Raw genomic sequence first — 13,957 nt, 5'->3', positions numbered from 1 at the left:
ATTCAGGTTCTTTGCTCACTTTTTAAATTGGATTATTTACTTTTGTATGCTATTGAGTTGTATGAGTTCCCTATACATTTGCTATATTAACCCTTTATCATATATATGGTGTGCAAATATTTTTTCCCATTCTTTAGTTTGCCATTATATATATATATATATATATATATATATATATATTTCTTTTTACAAGCACAAGATTTTTATTAGATTCAACAGACAAAATATTACTGCCAGTTGCTTTAAAAGTTTATACATGCTTCAACCAGACCTTGTTGGAAGATTTTTTTTTCAATTTTTTATTAAGGTGTGATTGATACACACTTATGAAGGTTTCACATGAAAAAACAATGTGGTTACATTTACCCATATTATCAACTCCCCACCCATACCCCAATGCAGTCACTGTCTATCAGTGCAGCAAGTTGCCAGAGATCCACCATGTCCCTTCTCTGTGATACACTGTTCTCCCTGTGATCCCCCACACCATGTGTACTAAACACAATACCCCTCAGTCCTCTTCTCCCTCCCTCCCCACCCACCTCCCACACACCTCCCTTTTGGTAACCACTAGTTCATTCTTGGAGTCTCTGAGTCTGCTGTCATATTGTTCCTTCAGTTTTGCTTCATTGTTATACTCCACAAATGAGGGAAATCATTTGGCATTTGTCTTTCTCCGCCTGGCTTATTTCACTGAGCATAATGTCCTCCAGCTCCATCCATGTTGTTGCAAATAGTAGGATTTGTTTCTTTCTTACGGCTGAGTAGTATTCCATTGTATATATGTACCACATCTTCTTTATCCATTCATCTACTGATGGACACTTAGGTTGTTTCCATATCTTGGCTATTGTAAAAAGTGCTGCGATGAACATAGGGGTGCATATGCCTTTTTAAATCTGAGAAGTTGTATTCTTTGGGTATATTCCAAGAGGTGGGATTCTGGGGTCAAATGGTATTTCTATTTTTAGTTTTTTGAGGAACCTCCATATTGCTTTCCACAATGGTTGAACTAGCTTACATTCCCACCAGCAGTGTAGGAGGGTTCCCCTTTCTCTGCATCCTCACCAACATTTGTTGTTTTTAGTCTTTTCAATGCTGGCCATCCTTACTGGTGTGAGGTGATATCTCATTGTGGTTTTAATTTGCATTTCCCTGATGATTAGTGATGTGGAGCATCTTTTCATGTGTCTGTTAGCCATCTGAATTTCTTCTTTGGAGAACCGTCTCTTCATATCCTCTGCCCATTTGTTAATCTGGTTATTTGCTTTTTGGGTGTTGAGGTGTGTAAGTTCTTTATATATTTTGGATGTTAACCCCTTGTTGGATATGTCATTTACAAATATATTCTCCCATACTGTAGGATGCCTTTTTTTTTGTTGATGATGTCCTTTGCCTTACAAAACCTTTTCAGTTTGATGTAGTCCCATGAGCTCATTTCTGCTTTTGTTTCCCTTTCTTGAGGAGACGGGTTCAGGAAGAAGTTGCTCATGCTTACATTCAGGAGATGTTAGCCTATGTTGTCTTCTAAGAGTTTTATGGTTTCATGACTTACATTCAAGTCTTTAATCCATTTTGAGTTTACTTTTGTGTATGGGGTTAAACGATAATTCAGTTTCATTCTCTTGCATGTACCTGTCCAGTTTTGTCAACACCAGCTGTTGAAGAGTCTGTCATTTCCCCATTGTATGTCCATGGCTCCTTTACCATATATTAATTGACGATATATGGTTGGGTTTATATCAGGGCTCTCTAGTCTGTTCCATTGGTCTGTGGATCTTTTCTTGTGCCAGTACCAAATTGTCTTGATTACTGTGGCTTTGTAGTAGAGCTTGAAGTTGGGGAGCATAATTCCCCCTACTTTATTCTTCCTTCTCAGGATTGCTTTGGCTATTCGAGGTCTTGTGGTTCCATATGAATTTTAGGACAATTTTCTCTAGTTCGTTGAAGAATGCTGTTGGTATTTTGATAGGAATTGCATTGAATCTATAGATTGCTTTAGGCAGGATGGCCATTTTGACAATATTAATTCTTCCTATCCATGAGTATGGGATGTGTTTCCATTTATTGGTATCTTCTTTAATTTCTCTCATGAGTGTCTTGTAGTTTTCAGAGTGCAGGTCTTTCACTTCCTTGGTTAGGTTTATTCCTAGGTATTTTATTCTTTTTGATGCCATTGTGAATGGAATTGTTTTCCTGATTTCTCTTTCTGCTAGTTCATTGTTAGTGTATAGAAATGCCACAGATTTCTGTGTATTAATTTTGTATCCTGCAACTTTGCTGAATTCAGATATTAGATCTAGTAGTTTCGGAGTGGATTCATTAGGGTTTTTTATGTACAATATCATGTCATCTGTAAACAGGGACAGTTTAACTTCTTCCTTGCCAATCTGGATGCCTTTTATTTCTTTGTGTTGTCTGATTGCCATGGCTAGGACCTCCAGTACTATGTTGAATAGAAGTGGGCAAGTGGGCATCCTTGTCTTGTTCCTGATCTTAAAGGAAAAACTTTAAGCTTCTCACTGTTAAGTATAATGTTGGTTGTGGGTTTGTCATATATGGCCTTTATTATGTTGAGGTACTTGCTCTCTATACCCATTTTATTGAGAATTTTAATCATGAATGGATGTTGAATTTTGTCAAATGCTTTTTCAGCATCTGTGGAGATGAGTATGTGGTTTTTGTCCTTCTTTTTGTTTATGTGGTGGATGATGTTGATGGATTTTCAAATGTTGTACCATCCTTTCATCCCTGGCATAAATCCAACTTGATCATGATGGATGATCTTTTTGATGTATTTTTGCATCTATCTTCATCAGGGATATTGGTCTGTAATTTTCTTTTTTTGTGGTGTCTTTGCCTGGTTTTGGTATTAGAGTGATGCTGGCCTCATAGAATGAGTTTGGAAGTATTCCCTCCTCTTCTATATTTTGGAAAACTTTAAGGAGAATGGGTATTAGGTCTTCACTAAATGTTTGATAAAATTCAGCAGTGAAGCCATCTGGTCTAGGAGTTTTGTTCTTAGGTAGGTTTTTGATTACCAGTTCAATTTCGTTGCTGGTAATTGGTCTGTTCAGATTTTCTGTTTCTTCCTTGATCAGCCTTGGAAGGTTGTATTTTTCTAGAAAGTTGTCCATTTCTTCTAGGTTATCCAGTTTGTTAGCATATAATTTTTCATAGTATTATCTGATAATTCTTTGTATTTCTGTGGTGTCTGTAGTGATTTTTCCTTTCTCATTTCTGAATCTGTTTATGTGTGTAGACTCTCTTTTTTTCTTGATAAGTCTGGCTAGGGGTTTATCTATTTTGTTTATTTTCTTGAAGAACCAACTCTTGATTTCATTGATTCTTTCTACTGTTTTATTCTTCTCAATTTAATTTATTTCTACTCTAATCTTTATTATGTCCCTCCTTCTACTGACTTTGGGCCTCATTTGTTGTTCTTATTCTAGTTTTATTAATTGTGAGTTTAGACTGCTTACATGGGGTTGTTCTTCTTTCTTGAGGTAGGCCTATATTACAATATACTTTCCTCTTAGTACAGCCTTGGCTGCGTCCCACAGATTTTTCACTGTTGAATTATTGTTGTCATTTGTCTCCATATATTGCTTGACCTCTGTTTTTATTTGGTCATTGATCCATTGGTTATTTAGGAGCATGTTGTGAAGCCTCCATGTGTTTGTGGGATTTTTCATTTTCTTTGCGTAATTTATTTCTAGTTTCATAGCTTTGTGATCTGAGAAACTGGTTGGTATAATTTCAATATTTTTTAATTTACTGTGGCCTAGTATATGATCTATTCTTGAAAATGTTCCATGTGCACTTGAGAAGAATGTGTATTCTGTTGATTTTGGGTGTAGAGTTCTGTAAATGTCTGTTAAGTCCATCTGTTCTATTATGTTGTTCAGTGCCTCTGTCTCCTTACTTCTCTTCTGTCTGGTTGATCTGTCCTTCAGAGTGAGTGGAGTGTTGAGGTCTCCTAGAATGAATGCATTGCATTCTATTTCCCCTTTTAATTCTGTTAGTATTTGTTTCACATATGTGGGTGCTCCTGTGTTGGGAGCATAGATATTTATAATAGTTATATCTTCTTGTTGGATTGACCCCTTTATCATTATGTAATGTCCTTCTTTGTCTCTTGTTACTTTCTGTGTTTTGAAGTCTATTTCTGTCTGATACAAGTATTGCAACTCCTGCTTTTTTCTCTGTTAGTTGCAAGAAATATCTTTTTCCATCCCTTCACTTTTAGTCTGTGTATGTCTGGATTTAAAGTGAGTCTCTTGCAGGCAGCATATAGATGGGTCTTGTTTTTTAATCCATTCAGTGACTCTGTGTCTTTTGATTGGTGCATTCAGTCCATTTACATTTAGGGTGATTATCGATAGGTATGTACTTATTGCCATTGCCAGCTTTAGATTCGTGGTTACCAAAGGTTCAAGGTTAATTTCCTTACTATCTAAGAGTGTAACTTAACTCACTTAATATGCTGTTATAAACACAATCTAAAGGTTCTTTTCTTTTTCTCCTCCTTTTTCTTCCTCTTCCATTCTTTATACATTAGGTATCATATTGTGTATTCTTTGTCTATCCCTTGTTTGACTTTGGGGATAGTTAATTTAATTTTGCATTTGCTTAGTAATTAGCTATTCTACTTTCTTTATTGTGGTTTTATTTCCTCTGGTGACAGCTGTTAAACCTTAGGAACACTTCCATCTATAGCAGTCCCTCCAAAATAGACTGTAGAGGTGGTTTGTGGGAGGTAAATTCTCTCAGCTTTTGCTTATCTGGGAATTGTTTAATCCCTCCTTCAAATTTAAATGATAATCTTGCTGAATAAAGTAATCTTGGTTCCAGGCCCTTCTGTTTCATGGCATTAAATACATCATGCCACTCTCTTCTGGCCTGTAAGGTTTCTGCTGAGAAGTCTGATGTTAGCCTGATGGGCTTTCCTTTGTATGTGATCTTATTTCTCTCTCTGGCTGCTTTTAATAGTCTGTCCTTATCCTTGATGTTTACCAGTTTTATTACTATATGCCTTGGTGTTGTCTTCCTTAGGTCCCTTGTGTTGGGAGATCTGTGCATCTCCATGGCCTGAGAGACTATGTGTCCTTCCCCAGATTGGGGAAGTTTTCAGCAACTTCCTCCTCAAAGACACTTTCTATCCCTTTCTCTGTCTCTTCTTCTTCTGATATCCCTATTTGGTGAATATTATTCTGTTTGGATTGGTCACACAGTTCTCTCAATATTCTTTCATTCTTAGAGATCCTTTTTTGTCTCTGTGCCTCAGCTTCTCTGTATTCCTCTTCTCTAGTTTCTATTTCATTTATCGTCTACTCCACAACATCCAACCTGCTTTTAATACCCTCCATTGTGCTCTTCAGTGATTGGATCTCCTACCTGAATTCATTCCTGAGTTCTTGGATATCTTTCCGTACCTCCATTAGCATGTTGATGATTTTTATTTTGAACTCCCTTTCGGGAAGAGTCATAAGGTCCATGTCATTTAAATCTCTCCAGGGTTCTATTAATTTTACTCTGGACCAGGTTCCTTTGGCGTTTCATATTTGTATATGGCGCCCTCTAGTGTCCAGAAGCTCTACTCTGGAACTGCTCAGCCCCTCAACAATGTCAGGGGTCTCGGGGAGAGGTATTGGTGCCTGGGGAGAGGAAAGAGCTGTTCCCCGCTTTCCGGCTGCTGTGCCTGTCTCCACTGCCTTAACCAGTGGGCCGAGCACACAGGTATAAGCTTTTGTCCCAGAGCAGCCGGGTATGGATCCCTGGTTTCCACAAGCAGCTGGAATCTCAGTCTCTCCAGGAACTCTGCCTGTATTAACTTTCCAACCCAGTAGTAATGCGAATATCATGAAAGCACTATGAAATGTAGGTTTGTGCTCCCAGAGCAGATTTCTGGAGCTAGGTATTCAGAAGTCCCAGTCCTTCCACTCTCTCCCTGCTCCATTTCTCTTCCTCCCACCCGTGAGCTTGGGTGGGGGAAGGGCTTGGGTCCCGCCTGGCCACAGCTTTGGTATGTTACCCTGTTCCATGAGGTATGCTCTTTTCTCCAGGTGTATGCAGTCTGGCGCCGTCCTCTTTCTTGTTGCTCTCTCAGGATTAGTTGTGCCAACTATATTTTCTAATTGTATCCAGTTTTAGGAGGAAGCCTCTGTCTCTCGTCTCACACTGCCATCTTTAATCCAATCTCCGTCAGTTTGCCATCATATTTTATTGTCTGTTTCCTTTGCTGCATAAAAGGTTTTTAGTTTGATACAGCTCTAGTTATTTCTTTTTGCTTTTGTTTTCTGTGCTTTTGTTGTCATATCCAAAAAATCATTGCCAAGACCATGTCAAGGACCTTTTTATGGTTTCAGGTCTTATATTTAAGTTATTAATCCATTTCAAGTTAATTTTTATGTATGGTATAATATAGAGGTCCAATTTCATTATTTTGCATATGGATATCCAATTTTCCAGCACTGTTTATTGAAGAGACTCTCACCATTGTTTGTCCTTTACACCTTTGTCAGAGATTAGTTGATTGTATGTGTATTGGGTTCACTTCTGGGCTCTCTATATCTTCCATTGGTCTATATGTTTGTTTTTGTACTTGCACCATACTATTTTGATTTATCATCGCTTTGTAATATAGTTTGAAATCAGTAGGTGTGATGAATCTAGCTTTGTTCTTCTTTCTAAAGGTAGTTTTGGCCAGTCATGGTCTTTTGTAGTTCCACATGGTTTTTAGGATTGTTTTTCTATATCTGTGACAAATGCTAGTGGAATTTAGGTAGAGATTGCATTGACTCTGTAGATTCCTTTGAGTAGTATGAACATTTGAACAATATTAATTCTTCCAGTCCATTAACATGGTATATCTTTCTGTTTATTTGTGTCTTCAGTTTCTTTCATCAGTGTCTTACAGTGTTTAGTGTGCAGATCTTTTGTGTGCTTGATTGAACTTATTCCTAGGTATGCTATTGTTTTTGATGTTATAATAAATGTGATTGCTTTCTTAACTTCTCTCAGAGAGGTCATTGTTAGTGTAGAGAAATACAGCTGAATTTTGTGTGTGGTTTTGTATCCTGCAAGTTTACTGAAATCATTTATTAGTTCTAATAGTTTTTGGTGGATTCTTCAGAGTTTCTATGTATAAGATCATGTCAAATACAAACAGACAGTTTTACATTTGCTTTCCAATTTGGATGCCTCTTATTTCTTTTCTTGCCTAAATGCTCTGGCTAGCACTATTAGTATTATGTTGAATAGAAGCAGCAAGAGTGGATATCCTTGTTGATAGCTTTCATCTTGGAAGGATGTTGAATTTTGTCAAATGCTTTTTGTGCATCTATTGAGATGATCATATGATTTTTATCCTTCATTTTGTTAATATGTTGTATCACATTTATTGATTTATTGATTATTAATTGTTCTGAAAAAAATTAATTCATTTAAAAAACCCTTATATCCTGGGGCTATATCCCACATGATCATGGTGTATGACCTTTTTAACATGCTGTTGAATTCTGTTTGCTAATATTTTGTTTAGGATTTTCCATCTATGTTCATCAGGGATATTGGCCTATAATTTTCTTTTCTTGTAGTTCATCTGGCTTTGGTGTCAGGGTAATGCTGACTTCATAAAAATGAGATTAGAAGTGTTCCATCCTCTTCAGTTTTTTGGAAGAGTTTGAGAAGGATTGGTGTTAATTGTTTTTTAAATGGTAGAACTCACCAGTGAAGCCGTATGGTCCTGGATTTTTCTTTCAAAAGACTATTTTAAGGAAACTTTATATGACTGGGAAAAGGGCTTCATAAAATAGACAACATGATATATTTAACATTAGTTATTATCATTATGCTCAGTGATGATAAAGAACATCTCTTTGTCATATTGAAAATTGTGAACTAAGCACCTTTCTCTTTTTTGTACTTAAAAAAACTGATGAAAATAGAAAGCCTACATGAGTATAGCAGATTCTGTCTGTCCCCACAGACTATATCTTGGTGAAAGCAATTTTGATATTTTTGTGGCTATTATATGGCCATTACTCTGGTAGGTTTGTGTCACTCCTCAAGGGATGATTCTGATGTTCCTGTCTCTTCAAGAATTCTGTTTGCCATGGAGTGAAAACATAGGAAGATGGAAGCAAATTCAAGGAGCTTAGAAGAGACTCTTAAAATGCACTCAGTGGGAAATAACCTCTTAAGTGGAACTGCCACAGAGAATAAAATTCTGAAGTGTCAGGAAGAAAAATGCATGTTAGTCCATGGGTTATGGCATTAAAAATATTGTTATCATTTCTTCCTTCTAAGAAATACTATGTCTTTTATCAAGCTATTTTCTTGAACTTGTTACCTTGAAGAATAGGCAAGAAAATATAAATAATCCAGAGTTGTGTTTGACATATATTGTGTATCATGTTATAATATACTGGAAACATCATAAATGACAAAGCAAACTATATTGCACATGGCTGTTCTTTTGACTAGAATCAGAATGACCAGTCACTGAGCAAAGCCACAGGGTAAAGGATTGGTCACCTATCACTTTGATTGTCATATGTTAGTAAACTCACCTAGCGAGAGCCTGGTTAAGGACTTCAAGAGATGTTGCTACTATCAATAAGAAAATCAGTTTAGGAAGAATAGAAACAGAAGGGAATAAAGTGGGTTGACCTATTAGTCCTTATTTAGGGATGACAGTTGGTAAAGTCATATAATAATACCTTATTGCACATATGACTTTCTGATCCATCCTTCTATCCATTCTTTCAAATATGTGTTGAAGACATTTCTACAGGGATAAAAACAATTTTTAGACAGACATTTTTACCCTCTGCAAATGTTGGCTGGGCTATACAGAATTTAATATAAATAAGACTTACATTTCTCTGTTGTTATTGTGGAAATTTGTAACTAATATACTATTATATTGTTGTTTTCCAGGCTGCCAGAAATTGTCTAGTAAATGATGCAGGAGTTGTGAAAGTATCTGATTTTGGAATGGCCAGGTAAGACTAAGTGTATATGAACATCTTTAATCAATTTTGGATTAAATTATATGAGACTGTGACCTTTCCCTTGAAAGTACAGAAGCCTGACTTTTTCTTTGCAGTTTGATTGTGTCAGCTTCTTTCTCAGAAGCCTATATAAAATGAGCCATTTTGAAACTACATCTTTTGTTCCATTAACAAAATATTAGTAGTACCATAATTTTTGTATTGGGGAGCTAAATGATTTTTCTGCTTCTTAGTGTGTTTCTGATATAAGACAAAATAAATTAATTATCTATAATTTGGAAAATTTCTTAGCTGAATGTATCCATTTTACTGTTAAAATTGTTAACCTTGGCTTTTTCTCAGGTAAACAGAAATTATGACAGCTTAATGTGACTTTAGGTGATATTCATATTAGCTTGTAGAATTAATAAGCATAAAAATAATCTGCACTAATGAAGCAGAAAGGAAATCTTATTAATTGTTCTGAAAAAATTCATTTAAAAAACACAGTATACATTGTGATGTTTATAATTCTCTCCACTAGGTGGTAGTATAGCCTGTTAAAAACACTACTTTCGTTTCTCCCTGGTGTGGATTAGATTTCTAGAATCTTTTGTTTTCACAGAAATATGTTTAGGGGTAAAATTCTTAGAATACTCAAGTCTATAGTGTTTTTATTCCCTTAATTTTTGTAATTTTAATAGGGCTTTAGAAAAGACTTAAAAATATGTTTAGTTTGTCCTTTCCCTCCTTCCTTCTGTCCATCCATTCATCTATCCATACATCCATAAAAAACCAGTGCCTACTATGTGCCAGGCACAGTGTTAGGCTGAAGTACAGCAGAGAAGAAGACATACAAGCCCTTACCCACACATGCAGCTTATATTCAGGAGAAAGAACTATAACATCTGAAAACCACAAAGAAGAGAAAGAACAGAGAGATGGACGGAGCAGGAGTCAGCAAACTACGTATGGCCTCTGGGCCACATCTGACCCACCACCTCTTTTTGTGTGGCCTGCGAGCCAACAATGGTTTTCACATTTTTAAAAGGTTGATAGAAAAACTAACAGAATATAAGATGTGAAAATGATCTGAAATTCAGGTGTCAGTGTCCATAAATAAAGTGTTACTGGGACACAGCCTCCATCATTTTCTGGCGTTGGTGTCTGCTTTCACACCACAAAGGCAGAGTTCAGTGGTTGTGACAGACTGTGGCCTGAAAAATATAAAATGTTCATTACTTACCCCTTTGCAGAAAAAGTTTGCAGACCCCTGTGATAGAGATAACTCGGGATGGGTGAGTGCCAAGTGATGGCGTGGGGCACTTGGAAGGCCTCTTTGAGACTGCATATTTGAATAGAGACCAGAAAAGCAGGAAGTAGCCAAGTAGGTGAAAATCTGAGGATAAAATATTCCAGGTGCAAGAAACAGCAAGTATAACAGCTTGAAATCAGGGACAAGCTTGACCTGCTCAAGGAATCAAAAGAGGGCCAGGGTGGTTGGTCCTCAGCCAAAGTGAGGAGCCGGTCCAAAGGCAGGCAAGGACCAGGTCACACAGGCCGAGTTTTCCTAAGGAAACTCAGCCCCAGGTTGCTTAGAAAACACTGTCAGAAATTGGAACAGGACTGCTGACTGTCAGGACAGTAGTTACCCAGTGTCTCTATTTGCTTTATACGATGATGTTCTCTACCTGACGGGCAGTTTTCCAGTTTCACAAGTTCAGTTTTCATGTTTGGCTTCCAGAAAATCTGTGCTTTTGCATCGGTCCCTCTAAAATACTCACTGTACACAGAATTCAGACTCCTCTGACCAACAAATGAGTGGCTGCTGCCCATCGTGGCCTTGTTACCATCTTTGCCTGTACAACAAAGGGAGTGTGTGACATTATTTGAATATTTTTTCATGAAGCTTTCAGAAATTAACTTTATGTGTTTATTTTATATTGAAACATTCCTCTTGTGAATATATACTGAACACAGTACAGGAAGGGCTGAAGTCTCCATATTTATCACCTCAGTCACAGATCTTCCCTGAGGAGGGCCAAGGTTGCCAGTATGTGTCCTTCCAGAGGGACATAAGTATGCTCCTATAGAAAAATAATAAAGTACTGTTTCGTGTGTATATGTGTGTGTATAGAAGGGTTGTCATGGTCTGTAAATATATACCCCACCATTTACATATGTCATTTTGCAAATTTGCTTTTTTCATTTGCAGTAGTTTTAGATTGTACCCTGTGGAGCTGTGGGGGCTAAAAGCATGTGTGCCTCCAAATGCTTTGCACCACTTCCTTTAGAGCAGCTCTGCTTTAGATGTTTACATGTGGGGCCTTTGGGTAAAATTTTATTTAAAAAACAAAATTGCTTACAAAAATAATTGCAAACTATTGTACTGTATTCTGCCTCTATTGCCTTATAAAAAAGAAAATCAAACAAAAATAAAAGCTCTGATACTCATGTCACAGTGCATCCATCTGAAGCCCTTAAATGAAGCTGAGAGGAAGATGGAAATCACCAGGCGTGGCCACTGAGGCAAACATTTAGCTTCAACCGGATGCTTGTTGGACTTCAGTCAACTGTGTTTTTGATTCTATGGGGAAAAAAAATTAAAGAACATGTACAAATACAGATCATAACTCAGGGGTGTAAGCCTGTGTTTTCTTACTCTAGGTATGTTCTGGATGATCAGTACACAAGTTCTTCTGGTGCTAAATTTCCCGTGAAGTGGTGTCCACCCGAGGTGTTTAATTACAGCCGCTTTAGCAGCAAATCAGATGTCTGGTCATTTGGTAAGACCCATGGGCCATGTGTCTTCAACTGCTATGAAGAGGGAATGGGTGCATCACTTGGTAACCCTTATCCTTTCCCAGGCGTTTTAATGTGGGAAGTGTTCACTGAAGGCAGAATGCCCTTTGAGAAAAACACCAACTACGAGGTGGTGACCATGATCACCCACGGCCACCGACTCTGCCGGCCCAAGTTGGCATCCGACTATGTATATGAGGTGATGCTGAGATGCTGGCAGGAGGTACAGAACTTTTCATGCTTTCTTTTTGAATCTCCGAAACATTTAGGGATCTGGGCTGGGTACATTAATGATGTGTAGTCTTCATAGCCTGCTGAATTGGTGCATGTTTTGTATGTTTTAACACTTGAGGTAGGCAGCCAACCCTCTCCAGTCAGTTCTGGATAGCAGAAGAAGAATGTGAAGAAGTGGAAAACGCTGACAATTAAGATAACAGATTCAGGCTGCTGCCCCACTTCCCAGTGAGAATCCTGTCCCAGTTGCCTGACAGGGATTCAGGGAATAAGCCCAGAGAAATAGCTCTTCTCTCCATGGACCTCGTGTATTTCCAAAGTGTATTTCCTTTCACCAGAGAGGGTGTCTCTCTCTAAACTTCAGCTTCCCCAGGTCTCTAGACTCACAGCCTTTGGAAGGAAATCCCCCATGTGCTGGAATGTCACTTTGTCAAAGAGATTAGATACCAAAATGACTTCTGAAAGATAATCACATTAGCTCACATGTCTTGTGTGCTCAGCACTGTACTGAAGGCTTCCGGTTTAGTTCTCAAAACAACCTTTGAGATATAGATAGTTTACTATGACCACTCTGTGGATGAGAATATCAGGGCTCCTCAAGTTGACACTTGCCCAAGGTCACTCAGCTACAGAGAAGCAGAGGCCTGTTGGACTCCGAAGCCCATGCTCTTGGCCACTTGGTATAATGCCTCCCAAGAGCATTGATTGCAGTAGGCAGAGGCCTTCTGGGCAGGAAGTGGTGCTAGGGGGGAGGACAGTGTGAACAAAGGTAAGGTGGTGGTATTGAACTTGACGGTGTACACAAGGATGGAGATTCATCTGATTGAGCAGAGAGCCCATGTGAGGGTTTTTGTGGGAAATGAGATTGGTCAGCAAGGGAGCAGAGGAGGTGCATGTTACAGAGGACACTACAAATTAGCAAGGCCTGATTTTGCAGGCCATAAGGAATGCTGTTAGGTTTTGAATGGGGATGTGCAAGCAGCGGGGCAGAAACATTAGTTTAGCAGCAGTACATGCAGGACAGATTTGGAAATGCCTGCATATTCCAGTCCCAAAGCAGTGAGCACCTTGTCAAGTGTGCTGTGTTATCTGAGTTTGAGCAGATATTGAGAAACTATTTTTTGGAATGGATTTTGGAACCTACACCTTCTCTTTGATTTTTAATTGCAGAAACCAGAGGGAAGGCCTTCCTTTGAAGATTTGCTGCGCACAATAGATGAACTAGTTGAGTGTGAAGAAACTTTTGGAAGATAACTATTGATGTGACCAGTGGCTTCCAGATTCCAAAGCATGAGGAAGAAATGGCACTTTGTAGCTAACTTTTAATTTATTTACCACATGGACATGTAGATTGTTTTACTTATAAGGTGGAAGCACATAAAGCATGTGCTTCTAGACCAGCCTTAGCTCTGTGACGGAGTCTTCCAGATTATGGAATTGCTGCCTTAGTGATGATTATTGAAAGCACTCACTTTCATCCACAAGTACTTGAGTGCCCACTACATGCCAGGTACTGTGCCTGGGCCCCAGGGTCTGCCCATTTTAAGTACACATGGCACCAAGTCGGCCACTAGTGCAAGTGGAAAGCCAGGGTCTTTGGGAAGAGGAAGGGTATTACAGCCACGTTCCAGCAACCTTTGTCTTCCCTTTGACTTCCACAGAAATCTAGGCCTGAGGAACTGTCTAGAAGGTAGGCTGTGGATGAATCAGGACCCCACCTTGGATAAATGCCTGTCTTTTGTTTTGAAGACATCTGTTTTTAAGACTGCTATTAGTATTACATACAAAAATATTTGATTACTGTATATACTGTAAATGTATATAATATATAAAGTTAAATATTTATAAGAAAGGTGTTATTTTTCAATTGAAAATTTCAATTCTGTAATAGATGAGCTAACCTCCTTAGGACTAGGAATGTTGCC

The 13,957-nt window shown here is 38.1% G+C and overlaps 1 protein-coding gene across 3 annotated transcripts in view; it reads left to right on the top strand.

Moving 5' to 3' along the window:
• The window catches only part of TEC (tec protein tyrosine kinase), a 139,970-nt gene extending 126,086 nt beyond the window's left edge, over positions 1-13,884 (top strand). For all 3 annotated transcript variants that reach the window (XM_057502197.1, XM_057502196.1, XM_036892578.2), the window contains exons 15-18: positions 8,944-9,008; positions 11,664-11,782; positions 11,864-12,021; positions 13,203-13,884. In XM_057502197.1, the coding sequence (XP_057358180.1) occupies positions 8,944-9,008; positions 11,664-11,782; positions 11,864-12,021; positions 13,203-13,286 (426 nt within the window). In that variant the 3' untranslated portion in view covers positions 13,287-13,884. The remainder of the gene's footprint in view (positions 1-8,943; positions 9,009-11,663; positions 11,783-11,863; positions 12,022-13,202) is intronic.
• Positions 13,885-13,957: the final 73 nt, after the last annotated feature.

This window comes from Manis pentadactyla, chromosome 5, assembly GCF_030020395.1.
Source record: "Manis pentadactyla isolate mManPen7 chromosome 5, mManPen7.hap1, whole genome shotgun sequence".
Lineage (NCBI taxonomy): Eukaryota > Metazoa > Chordata > Mammalia > Pholidota > Manidae > Manis > Manis pentadactyla.
The sequence above is the reverse complement of the archived record's forward strand: the minus strand, read 5'-3'. Positions and strand labels throughout refer to the sequence as shown.